The 13487-nt window shown below is 47.9% G+C and overlaps 1 protein-coding gene across 1 annotated transcript; it reads right to left on the bottom strand.

Moving 5' to 3' along the window:
- Positions 1–4101: 4101 nt before the first annotated feature.
- Positions 4102–12190, bottom strand: LOC146343633 (alveolar macrophage chemotactic factor-like). Its single transcript, XM_084855424.1, has 4 exons — positions 12064–12190; positions 7119–7245; positions 5992–6075; positions 4102–5217 (listed from the first exon to the last, which is right to left on the bottom strand). The coding sequence occupies exons 1-4, from the start codon at positions 12125–12127 to the stop codon at positions 5202–5204; spliced, it is 291 nt and encodes a 96-aa protein (XP_084711550.1). The 5' UTR covers positions 12128–12190; the 3' UTR covers positions 4102–5201.
- Between the last annotated feature and the right edge of the window lie 1297 nt (positions 12191–13487).

The following is a 13487-nucleotide window of genomic DNA, read 5'->3' as shown; positions in this document are numbered from 1 at the left end:
GACATCATACACCTTGACTTCAGCAAAGCTTTCGACAAAGTGCCCCATGATATCCTGATGAGCAAACTAGCTCCAAGTAGGCTAGATGAAACAATGATCCGGTGGATCCACAGTTGGCTACAGAATCGGACTCAAAGAGTGCTTATCAATGGGATCTTCTCAAACTGAGGAGAGGTAACGAGTGGGGTACCGCAGGGCTCAGTCCTGGGCCCAGTGCTCTTCAATATTTTTATTAATGACTTGGAGGAGGAGGTGCAGGGAATGCTGATCAAATTTGCAGATGACACAAAATTGGGGGGGATAGCTAATACTTTGGGAGACAGAAACAAAATTCAAAGTGATCTGGATAGACTGGAGCACTGGGCAGAAAACAACAGAATGACATTTAATAGGGATAAATGCCAAGTTCTGGAACTAGGAAAAAGAAACCAAACGCACAGTTACCAGATGGGGGATGCGTCGCTCAACCCAAGCGAGAAAGATCTTGGAATTGTTGTCGATCACCAGCTGAGTATGAGCCAACAATGTGATGTGGCTGCAAAAAAGGCAAATGCTATTTTGGGCTGCATTGATAGAAGCATAACTTCCAAATCCCGTGAAGTACTAGTTCCCCTCTACTCAGCAGTGCTTAGGCCTCATCTGGCGTACTGTGTCCAGTTCTGGGCACCACACTTTAAGAAGGATGCAGACAAACTGGAAAGGGTTCAGAGGAGGGCAACAAAGATGATCAGGGGACTGGAAACAAAGCCCTATGAAGAGAGACTGAAAGAACTGGGCATGTTTAGCCTTGAGTAGAGAAGACTGAGGGGAGATATGATAGCGCTCTTCAAGTACTTGAAAGATTGTCACAGAGAGGAAGGCCAGGATCTCTTCTTGGTCATTCCAGAGTGCAGGACACGGAATAATGGGCTCAAGTGACAGGAAGCCAGATTCCAGCTGAACATCAGGAAAAACTTCCTGACTGTTAGAGCAATACGACAATGGAGCCAATGACCTAGGGAGGTGGTGGGCTCTCCCACACTGGAGGCCTTCAAGACGAGGCTGGACAGCCATCTGTCGGGGATGCTCTGCTTGGATTCCTGCATTGAGCAGGGGGTTGGACTCGATGGCCTTGTAGGCCCCTTCCGACCCTACTAGTCCTACTACCCGACTACCCTCATTCTATTCAATGATTCTATGACTGTTGCGTGTTCGCATGAAGCAAAAAGCACACCAACCCAGCCAGAAAGTCCTCGCTGGGGGTTTGCCCCTTGTCACAGAATTCAAGGTCTCTAGACAGCCAGAGAACCGGGTCAAATGAAGGCTGTTTTCCAGGAGGCTGATCTTGGCGCTGCTGCTCTTGCCAACGACAAGGACACAGATTTGTTTGGGGTTGGACAAAATTACCTGCAAGCAGACTTGCAGAGATCACCATGTCCAGGAGAGGGCAGGGCATCCCTGTTTATGGGGGCAAGTCCACTCCAAACCCATCTACAAGCAGAATAAAAGCTGCTGCAAAACCTGGACGTTTTCACTCCGGGACATTCCCTTGTGACCATTTGTCTTCCTTTCTCCACAGTGCCAAAGATGCAAGACGCTACTGCCTTACACGAAGTGGGTGGTTAGGTTTTTAAAAAGAAATGCCAGGACCGGAACCTCTGTGGTGCGCTGCGGGTTACAACGAAATGAAGTCTGGACATGCCCGGCAGCACTGTTTCTACTTCACACATTCCATTTCTGAGCCTCGGGGGCTGAGCCCTGCTAGGATTCTTCCATATCCAGATGCTTCCCTTTCTCCAAAAACCGGGCCTGGCTGACAGTAGACAAAAGCCACCGTGATTAAGTTTATTTCGGGTGTTTAAATGAAAAGTGGCATTTTCAGAGCTAGAATTGCCATAGTCGGGTCTCAGTGCCCACTAGATCACACTGCTTCCCTGTTTGTGTGGTACAGTTCAATAAACAAAACCACCTACCAGCAGGAAAAACAGTGGAACTCGAGGCTGCGTAAGGGAAACATTTTTGCTTCCCTAAATCTGCTCACTGCCTGTTATCTTCCTTTCTTGGCACTGCCAAAGATCTTCTCCGCTAGCTCCTCATGCGAAGTTCTTTTAAAAATAAATGCCAGGACGCACGCCTCTTTGGAAACCCTGAACCCTTAATCCCAGGTGCACTGTGAGTTATTCCGTGGAGGGAGGAAAGGCAGTCTGCATATGCTCAGGGGCACTGTTTTTTTACTCCACACATCCCATACTTGGGCTTAAGAACATAAGAAGAGTCATACTGAATCTCCACTAACTCCATTGTCATCCAGTGATCCAGCTTCCTCCCTAGCTGGTCTCCTGCATCTGATATATTTAAAGAAATCTTCATTGTTGGCCTTGATGTTGTTAGTGATACGGTCCTCAAAAAGTTTTTTTTTTTTTCATTTCTTATGGTCTGCTTGCACCTCCTTTGTGCAAGTCTGAGGACAGAGTCCTGCATTATTCCCCCACTTCCATCCGTACAGGCTCTTCTTCCAAACAAACCCAAACTGGACTGGTTGTAGACAAGGCTGGAGCATTTTGTTGCTCTGAGGGGCCTTCTTAGGAAAGCCAGTGTGGTGTAGTGGTGAGGGGGTTTGACTGGGAGTCGGGAGACCAGGCTCTAGTCCCCACTCAGCCATGGAAGCTCACTGGGTGACTTAGGGCCAGTCACAGACTCTCCGCTCAACCTACCTCACAGGGCTGTTGTTGTGAGGATAAAACGCAGAGGAGGAGGATTACATACACCACCTTGGGTTCCTTACGGAGGAAAAAGGCAGGATATAAATGTAATAAATAAATAAAATAAATATCTCCCCACTGCCGCTGCCTTCGCCACTACACACAGTCCTGGGTTCCTGACAGCCTTTGGCTCCTTCTCCCCTCTCCCATCCCTAATGATATATCTGCTCTACACTTATCAACGGTATATTCGTTGATCAAAAAGGTCAGCCCCTTGCCACACTGCAACTCCCAGGATTCTTAGGGGGAAGCCAGAGCATTCAAGATCTCCCGGCACCTCTACCCACAGAAGTACCGACCCTCATGGAGGGAAAGGAAATGATGGTTGAACAGTCTGTTCTGTAGACCTGGCCTAAGACCAACAAAGCAATCGTTGTGTATTTCCCTCAAGGGATCTACTGGGCATGTTAAGAACTACATTTTCTTTCTGTGTCCCAGCAGTCTGCGGGCCAGACTAAAGTGGCACGTCGTGATGTACCACCAGCGTGTGTGTTATCGCCAGAGGCCTCCAGTGTCAAGGTCGGACTTAGTCCAGTTAATTGGACTAAGCGATTTCAGTGGCTCTCGCCCCACCGCCTGGGGCCTGGGGAAACTGCCTTAGCCAGCCTATGATTGGCTGACAGGGATTTTCTTGGAGTTGCCGGGGTGGCAGTATACAATCAGGAGAGTGACAGCAGCCTGGGGCCTTCATCTTTGTTTCACCTTTGCTTTGGACACCACCTTGGTCTGCTTGGTCCTGTCCTAGTTGAAGACCCATGCTTAGGTGTGTATAGGCAGGTTTAGCTAAGCTTTGTTGTCTTTACCTTGAAGCATTGTTTCCAAAAGTAGGTCTTCAAGGCCTTTTATTCCCCTTTCCTTATGTAAATAAACTTAAAACCTACCTCAAGTGTTGTCTGTGCTTTCTTCCAAGCAAGCCTTGATACTAAATCCAGAGCCTTCTGCTTGGTTATTGCTAGTGCTTAAAGTTTCATGCCTGGGGCTTTGGAATTAGCGGGTGCCGGTTTGGCCTCTTATTTCACAATCCCTAGGAGTGTCCTGTAAGGTCTGAGGGTCCCCTGGCTCAGGCTGAGGTAGACGTCAGGGGTGGTGTCAGCCTACTTTGCAGGGTTGTTGTTCAGCTCAGCTACCATTTGTCCTTGCCTTCTCAGGTGGAAGCTAGGGCACCCTCCTTCCTCCTTTCACAGTACATTTGTACAATTCAGTCTCGAAGCCAGTTTTTCCCCAGTACTAGGAACACATTTGGTTCCTAACACTTCCCCCTACCAAGAGCTTCCATAGCTACACTGGAAGCTGTACTAAGTGGTTGTGTGAATGTCAAAATGCAGCATTCACAACAAAAAAAACACCTGAACAAAAGGATACATTGTAAAGTGAAAAAGGCAAATTAATTGCTTGAATTTATGCATAAAAACGTACTGTTAACAGCAACAACAACAGAAGAACAAGTTTTGATCTCTTCATGTTTTAATCTCTTCACATTTTAACAGCATTAAACGTTTTTACAAACAGATTCTTAGGAAATGTGACAGCCAGCTAGAAGCTAGTAGCGTGGAAGCTTTCTGAATGTGCCACGAGGTATGCTGACAAATGAACTGCTACATTATTCTTCAGTAGCTTTAATCTTTGCAGTGCCTCCTCTTGCAATATTTAAAATGGATTTAAAACTATTCTCCTAGAAAGCAACTGGTTTGTCTAGTAAAGTGAAATCACAACAGGCTTAACCATCATGGCCCACTAACCTAGGAATTCTGGGAAGTACGACTCTAGGGAAGGACAGATCCGTGTTTTACAATGCAGGTTGTTAAACAGATATAAGTGTGTGTGTGTGTGGTGGGGGCTACAATTTCATGCCGAGAAAGGGCAGTAAGAAGGGGATGCTGAACTCTGTTCATTGCCAGGCGCTTCCTTTTTTCCTCTTCCCCCAAAAGGAAAAGTAACAGCCTCCAAAACTCTATTTGTCTTAAAACTGGACTATGTTGGAGAGGCTGCATAATGGCAATTCACTCATTTTTTCCTTTGAGCTTTAAGAGCTACAGTTGAGCAGAGTGGGGGATAAATGAACACTTCCGGAAAATGCATTTTCAGGGCAGCTCCTGCCCTCTCAGGCAGAGATGTTTTGCAGCCCTGCAACCCCAAATCCTTGAACTGGAGATGAGAGGGATTAAACCTGGGGCTGTATAAAATTTTGGCATAGACACGTGTCACAGTGCAGGTTGTATGTGTGTAGGAACAGGATTTTAGTGGATGGAAAATAAAATAAGATCAGGGTATTTTTCCTCTCCTGCATAGGTAGACAGAATCAAAATGATGAAAGATGAAGAGAAGGGAGGGAGGGAGGGAGGGAGGGAGGGAGGGAGGGAGAGAGAAAGAAAGAAAGAAAGAAAGAAAGAAAGAAAGAAAGAAGCTGCATTTCACATTTGGGATTTGTGCGTCATTCGTGCCTTGCCTTCCAAGAGCATTTCAAATTGTTTCATTCCTGTATGAAAGATAAAACATAGAATAAATGTAGATAATACAGAAAAGAGGTCCCAGGAGACCGTGGCCACCATCTCTTAACCTACAAGGAGCTCCTGTATTTTTAAGACAGGCCTGCAAAACGTGTGACCCACGGAAGAGTGCGCCCCCTGTGTCCACATGAGGGTGCAACCCATGCTGCAGGGAGCTTGTTCTGTGTGCATAGGTTCATCCCCTGATTTAGAACCCGGGTTGCGCGTGGGGAAGCTGACACACATGGGTGGGGGGCGGCAGTGAGGATCTACTGGTATCAGGTATGTTCTTCTAGTAGGCATTTCAGAGGGAGAACTGGAGACAGAACTGGTGTTTTCAGTGGCAACTCTGCATGAAGAGTAATATCTCGTATGGCTCTTATCGATCATTTCTAAACAGGCTTCTTCTTCCGGTTTAGAAATTCTGACTTCGTTTATCCCTCCAAAGAATCCAGTGAGGCTGGAACTGGAATTGCCTGCACGTTCCTCTTCAATCGCCCTGCACTGGCAGCCAGAGGTTCCACTTAGCCAGTGGCTTTGCTGGTCACACGGCTAGGGCCCCAACACCCACACCGTGCAAGCAGAAGATCTAAAGCTCAGCCCCTGGTGTCTCCTGTTGGAGGATCTCAGATAGGGGGGCTGGAAGTGAGGCGTGTCCGAGACCTTGAAAGATGCTGCCAGTCAGGTTGGGCTGTGCTGGGCAAGCTAGATGGACCAGTGCTCAAACATGAGAACCGGGGAGGGGAGGTCATATTGGAACTTACGTTGCTTCCATAATTTTGATTAGATTCTTCACCCAGTTAGCTTCCGGCTCAACACATACTTTCAGTCCTTTCTTTAGTGTGATTCTACAAAGACAAACAAATTCGAAGATGTCGCTGTTCACGAATTGGCAGTTTGTGCAAGGCAGGAACGCTCTACAATAAATTACATCTCTGAAACCCGCGGAGAGGAAATGGACGAGTCACACTGTGGTTTACGCACTGGCCGCAACTCAGTTGTGACTAAAGGATCAATTCTCTGCTCCCTGGGAGGGAGGGAGCTGAAGGACCACAGGATGTTGTGGAGTTCTCTCTCTGTCTGAGGGAGGGAAGTCCTTCAGAGGGAGAAAAGAGGGAGATCCACCAGAAATGGGACATACTAGAACTGTACCAGGAGACCCTGTGGCAGCAAAGAGTCCTAAGCCCCCGTATTCCCCTGGCACACATAAAGAGTCCTAAGCCCCCGTATTCCCCTGGCACACATAAAGAGTCCTAAGCCCCCGTATTCCCCTGGCACACATAAAGAGTCCTAAGCCCCCGTATTCCCCTGGCACACATAAAGAGTCCTAAGCCCCCGTATTTCCCTGGACACATAAAGAGTCCTAAGCCCCCTTATTCCCCTGGCACATATACACACCCAAGGAAGCCTGGAGCTATCCAGCCCTGGAACTGGCATAGCAAATTCCTTCCCCTTGGAGTCAATAGGAATGAGGATGGTTGAAGAAAAGAGGGGCAAGAGACGTTGCCCCACTACCTGACCTGGCCAGGGCTTTAGAAATGGCAGAGCAACTGCCACAAACCTAACCCCCACACACACTCACCTCCATAGGATTGCAACGGGACTTGAATTTGACTACAGTCCTAAACCCCCATACTAGGGAGTAAGCCCCACTGAACACGAGTAAACAATACAAAGAATGGCACTGTTAAGGACAATGGACGTTCCGCTGGTCCATTGGTCTTAGTCCCAACTAACTAGAGCTGGACTGGAGTCAGCATGATTTACACAGAACGCTGGGAGGGGCTGTTTCCATGCCAGAAGGAAGACGACACTTGAGTGCTTTCTTCTGGCCTAACTTCAGAACCCATTTTGGAGCCCTACTCAGACAAGCACAGCAAAGGCCACTTACATGATTTCCATCTTCCTGCAGGCGACCCCAGTTGGAAATATTTCGATGCTTGCGTATTGTTTGGGATGGATGAATTTGGATGTTATTCTCGAACACTTGCAGGATAATTTCACTGGCACAAAGATATCTGTTGGGTCCAGAAATGGTTGAGAAGATAGGAATAAATCAATGTTTTTCAGTGATATAGGCGGGTGGCACTAGAAAGGAATATAGGAAGCTGCCATACTGAGTCAGGCCATCAGTTCATCTAGCTCAGTGTTGTCGACACTGACGGACAGCGGCTCTCCAGGGTTTCAGGCAGGATTCTTTCCTAGCCCTACCTGGAGAAGCCGGGGATCGAACCTGGGCCCGTCTGCATGCAAACAACTGCTCTGCCCCTGACCCATGGCTTCAAGACGTTACAGCATCTGTGAGGCTCTCACTGTGAAGAGCACTTCTGTGTTGTCTGCACTTCTTTGGTGATTTTGGTGTGCCTACGAATACCAGCCCTACGTTTGGAGCCTCATCACACAAGGCTTTTTATTTCACAGTTTACTGGGCTTCCCTTTCCACATTCTAAGCGAGATCACCATCACGTCTTTACACAGGCAAGTCATCTGCAGCCTTGGGGCGGAGAGCGAGCCGTGAATCAGTGGGTGTCCCGGGAGATTCGTGTCTCTCTCTCCCTCTCCCTCTCTCCAAAGCAGTGGTGTAGTGGCAAATTCAGAAGTGCAGGGTCCCTTCATGGTAGTCACAGCCACGCCCCCTCGCAGCCACGCCCCCTTCGAAAATTAGACAACCTTGAAGGTTATACAATACAAATGAGCTTTCAGTCACTTCGTTCAGAGTACCTGGTCACCCTAATTCAGAATTATTAAAAGGTCCATTTGAAAAGAAGACACAGACACAGACAAAGTCATGTCCAGCAACTTGCTAGAAAATATTATTTGGTTCATCATAGAATAGTAGGACCATCGAGTCCAACCCCCTGCTCAATGCAGGAAGCCAAGTCAAAGCATCCCAGACAGATGGCTGTCCAGCTTCATCTTGAATGCCTCCAGTGCGGACTAAAAAGGTTAGTCCTTTTTAATCCAAGAAACATGTGGTGGTGGTGGTGGTGGTGGTGGTGGTGGTAGTGGTAGTGGTAATAGTAGCAGCAATAATAATAGTAATAAATCATAGGATGACGATGACGATGACGAAGAGCATTGCAACCAGATGTGACGCAATGCCCCATTAAAATACATGGGACTTAGTCCACGGTGCCCCACAACTCCTTTAAGGCTGCAATCCTACACACACTTATTTGGGAGTAAATCCCATTCAGCATAATGGTACCTACTTAGCAGAGGGAGGGGACAAGGAAAGCCAGGAGGACCTCTCAGAGATCCTCTCCCACTTTACTCATATTAACCCTTCAGGTTCAGGTTAAGTGACTCGTGGCCCTAGTCCCTCCAACATAAACTCCACTGAACATGTTGGGACTTACTTCAGAGTAAACAAACCTACTGTCAACCAGAGAGGTTGGATCCAACCCCAGCCCCCCTCCTGCACCTTGAAGGGCAAACTTGATGTGCAAACAAACAGCAGGTGGAAGCTTTTCCCTGCATGGTGCTAAAACACGATCCCCTGCTACTGTCTGCACGCCGGGCCCACTAGAATCCCCCTCCCACACACAGCAAACCCCACACATCAGCACGAGCAACAGGCAATGGCGGCAGCAGCGTGCCCCCACCCTGCTCCTGCTGTGGCCAGTGGCAGCCACCCTGAGCGGGTGGCTGGTGCTGCAGGGCGACAAGGGCAGTGCCGGGCACAGAGCTGGGACGGGAAGCAGGGTGGGTCAGGAAGCTGAGGGGCTGGCTGGGGATGGTCAAGTTGTGAGGCATGGCAGCTGCTTGGGGGGGGGAGGCGGAGGAGCCGAGAGCTGAGGAGGAGTGTGGGGGCACCGAGAGGAGGCTGCAGAGCTCCCTCAGGCTCCCTCTCTCACGCCCTTTGTCTGGCTGGCTCTGCGTGGTACGCGAGGCAGGTGCCAGTCGCCCGCACTCCTTTCCTCTGCTCCCTCCTTCTCCCGCCACATCTGCCCTGCAGCAGCAGCAGCAGCAGCAGCAGCAGACTGCAACCCAGCTGGCAGCCAGCTCCAATAAAAGCACAGGAGCAAGCCCTGGTGCAGCCCCAGAGCACTACACCGCTGCTGCAAAGCAGCATGGGGCGGGTGGGTGTGGCTTCGTTGCTGTCAGCTGTTTACATGGGGGGGTCGTCTTCTTCCTCCTCCCCGGCCAGCTCTGCACTCGCTCTGAGCCTCTCCTAACCCAGCGAAGAAAACTCTCCCCCCCAGCCCAGGTCAACAGGCAGACACGTGGGGGCGGGGGAATTGTCATTTTCCTGCTAGCCCAATCGCTTCTTCTTCCCAGGCTGTGGTTATAGCGGAACCCCACATTTACACACAGCCATTAAAGCGGATTTACATTTAAATAGTGGATTATCGGGGGGGGGGGTAAAGATAAAAGCCAGCTGGATGTGCCCTGGCGGTTGACGGCATCATGTAAATGACCCACAACCTTCCATGAGTGACCAAACACGAGCACAAGATAAATGCCTCGTGTAAAGACAGCCTTGGAGGGAGGGTGAAATCTTCTTTATTTTCAGGGGCCGGGGAGCTGATGATGAGGTAGGACACAGAGCGTTGAAGAAGAATGGAAATGAAAATGCAATCCAGAGTTTCTGTCAGCAGCTAGGTTGTGTATCAGTTCTGTACAATTCATTCTGGATCATACGGTTGTTTGTACATTGAGTAATCACACCTGATGCACAGGGGCTCAATTATCTACTGATTAATTGCTTTGTTATGTACAGTATGTAATGTGTACTGCATTCTTGTTTATAAGATTGTTTGTACATTGAGCATTTGCACCCGATGCATAGGTGCTCAATTACCTACTGATTGTTATCGGGTTGACATTGACTCGTGTTCTCTTTGTGCATCAACAGTAGAAGTGTTTTTATGTTCCTTTGATTGGTCCTATTATTTTATCTCTCTCTCGGAGGGACCTCTTCCTCCCCTGTTTTTTTGGGCACTTATTGCAGAATATTTCCCTACATGAAAAGGTGACTCTGATGAAACAATGATCCCCTTTATCAACATTTGACAAATACATAAAGCACATTTAATACTGAAGGTATTACGACTCTTCCTGCTTCAGACATTTCAAGGCATGTCCAAGAAGTGACGCATCACACACCGTTGCAAGCGGTGTGAGGGAATTCTCAGGAACAGGCTCCCTATCATAGAATTGAATCTTCTGCTAACTCCGCCATGATTGTCTGAGTCAGCTTTTAGGGTTAACTGAGCAGCAGTGAAGTACATCAGGTGACCCAGGGTCCAGAGGGCCACAAATATTCTGCTTCAGATTAACAGCCCCCTTTACTGCTTTTTAAACTCTGCAGAGTTCTAAAAAACCATTTGCCTTCAATTACAATGTGGCCATTTTGAAATTGCACAAAACGGAGGCATGTACAGTCAAACCTTAAACTCCAAATGTGGATCCCACTCTAGGCTGCTGCCATAATGTGTCTTGCTATGCTAGAACTGGAACGGAAAACTCCACATCAGACAGGACAATCAAAACATTAGGATTTTTCCCACTTAGAATGGACACCACGGACTTTTAAAAACCAACACAGTTTGGAAAGTTCCTGAATTTTGCTTCCTATTTCTTCAAATTGAAAGGTTGTGAGGTAACAAACTGACCTATTGGAGTGGCCGTGGCTCAGTGGTAGAAGGTCCCAGGTTCAATTCATGGCATCTTCAGGTAGGGCAAGCAGGTAAGTCAAGTAGGAAGCTTGCAATGTGACGGAGGGAGCCCACAGGAGGCAATCGCTCAGAGGACATTTCAAGCTTCCTCAACTCAACTGGTGTAAAATACAGGTTGCTTATTAGCCTCTCCACAGCCAGCCATGTTTCCTGTCTGGAGACCAAAGTGCATCTAGATATCGGTTGCTAATGCATGCGACATATTCCCCCAAATGGCTGGCAGCACTTCTTTCCCCTGTGGCTTGAATGGGTGGATGGCAAAGCCAGCGCAGCTTTTCCCAGCAGAGACTTGCAGCAATGAAAAAGGCTGTTCCTGCTGCGGAGCCCTACCAGAAAAAGGTATTTTAGTTCACTATCACCATTCCTAGGATTGCTGGCTTTTCAACAGGTGCAAATAGCGGTATTTCAGCAGGTGCAAATAGTGGTATTTGAGTTCACTACCACTATTCCTAGGATTGCCAGCTTTTCAGCAGGTGCAAATAGCGGTGCCTCTACTTTTAACAAACTTGATCTGCTGAAATGGGGCAGAAAGATTGTTAACATGGGACTGGCCGATATGATCATATTACATCAGTGCTTTATGATCCGCACTCACTACCAGTCCATTCTGGGCTCAATTCAAAGTGCTGGTATTAATCTTTAAAGCCCTAAATCAGGTTACCTGAATGATTGCCTCCCGCAATATATACATGCCTGGATACTAAGGTCATCTTCAGAGGCCAGGTGCTCCCACCAAATGAGGTGAAGAAGATGGCTACTAAGGGCCTTTTTAGTGGTAGCACCCCAATTAAGGGACATCCCCCCCAGAGAGGCTCACTTGGTACCTACATTGTGGTCTTTTCAGCATCTGGTGAAGACCTTTTAATTTTTACAGGCTTTTTAGTCCACATTTTTTAAAATGTGTCCTTGTGCTTTTAGATCTTTAAACTGCTGCTGGTTTTCACTCTGGTTTTAAACTTTTCAAGGGTTCATACTTTATTTTATCAGGCTATATTTTAGGGTGTTAATTTTTGTGAGCCACTCAGAGAGGTTTGGCTGTTGGGTGGAATAGAACTGCAGTCAATCAATCAAGACAAAGCAAAATACAGTACTATAACCATTAAGGTCAACCCGAGAGAAAAGGACAGCAAAAGAAAAACCCAGGCTGGTACTTACTTGCAACACTGAGGTGAAAGGCAATGCACAGTGCAAGAAGCACGATGAAATGGTGTGATGCCATTCCTGCTGTAGTCGTCAGCCCCGTGCACCAAGAGGGAGTGCAGCCTTGATCACTTGCCTGGATAGATCTCCCGTGGCCAAGAGGCTTCTATTTATTCTATAGAGCCAATGTGACGTCAAACAGTAAGGGGCTATTTTAGCTAACATATTTGCAAAGTTGCATCACGGTCAGTTTCCCATGTGCTTCCCTCAGAATTTGCAGTGCTGAGTTTGCCATTTGCTAATAGAAGCTGCACAGAAAATGTAAACAGCTGAGTATTTAACAAATCATAAGGGTTACAACAGCTTGGCAAATCAAGTCCATTAAAATGCGCGCGCATGCGCACACACACACACAGTATACTCTTTATTCAACTGCAGTATATAAATTTTTTAGTTGTATTCACTATATTCATTTTTGAGCCATGCTCCGAGGGAGAAGTAGCTGGTAACTTTCAAAACTAAGGGTGCATGAGAATTTCATTTTGCAAATTTCTCCATAAACGGCAGGGGGCCGGGGGAAGGGAGGGAGAATATCAGATTTTTAAAAACTGAATTTGGGAGAAAGTGAAACAGATAGATTAGACTACCAATGTCAGGGTTGCCTCGGAGCATATAGAGTGCCAGAGCAGTTCAGATGCTGAGGAAGAGCTGCAACACGTGGGCGAGGAACTTTCCCAGGCTTCAGAGGCACAGCTGGACGGAGAGGCCCTCCCTTCACACATCCCTCTGAGTGGTAGCGAACAGGGGGAGGCGAGGGAAGGACAACCTGAACTCTTAGACGCAAGGTGCAGACGCAGGCACAAGTGGGAAATCGCAGGGGCTGAACTTAGGCGCTCTGCCTGATTGCCTCGGCATCCACAGCTGCACCTAGAGGTGTCACGGGACTGGGGGAGATCTTCCCCTCCCACCCCTTGAGTTAAGAGCGTTTGCTGCCTTTTTCCCAAACGGAGACCAACTTTCGTAGCTCCCCTCTGAACTCCTTGAAGACTTTTCCTGTGTAGACTGTGAGTCTCTAGCAATTTGCATCTGTATGCCTCATTCGGGTAAATGGAATTAAAGCCTTGGAAATGCAGCCTCTTGTCTGAGTGTTGATTTGGCTATTGGAGTTCTCAGCAGGGCAAAAGGGAATCCTAACAACCCAGGCACCGGGCACTGAGTGCTTAGCTGTTAACAGTCTGGGTTTGTGTTGTCAACCCTGTTTGTGGGCTGAAGTAGGGCTGCCACCTCTTTTTCTCTGACAGCTGCATGGCAGGCAGGGACAACATGGTCCTCTCCATGCTGGGAATAGCTGTCCCGACTGAATTTACCTACTTGAGATTTTTAAAAAAGGGAACGTGGGAGAAACTGACCATTTGACCATCCCTGTTCAAAACCTGCTG

This window comes from Heloderma suspectum, chromosome 5 (assembly GCF_057233095.1).
Source record: "Heloderma suspectum isolate Gila_16-S chromosome 5, 16-S_ref, whole genome shotgun sequence".
Classification (NCBI taxonomy): domain Eukaryota; kingdom Metazoa; phylum Chordata; class Lepidosauria; order Squamata; family Helodermatidae; genus Heloderma; species Heloderma suspectum.
Note: the sequence above shows the minus strand (reverse complement) of the source record. Positions and strands in the feature narration are given on the sequence as shown.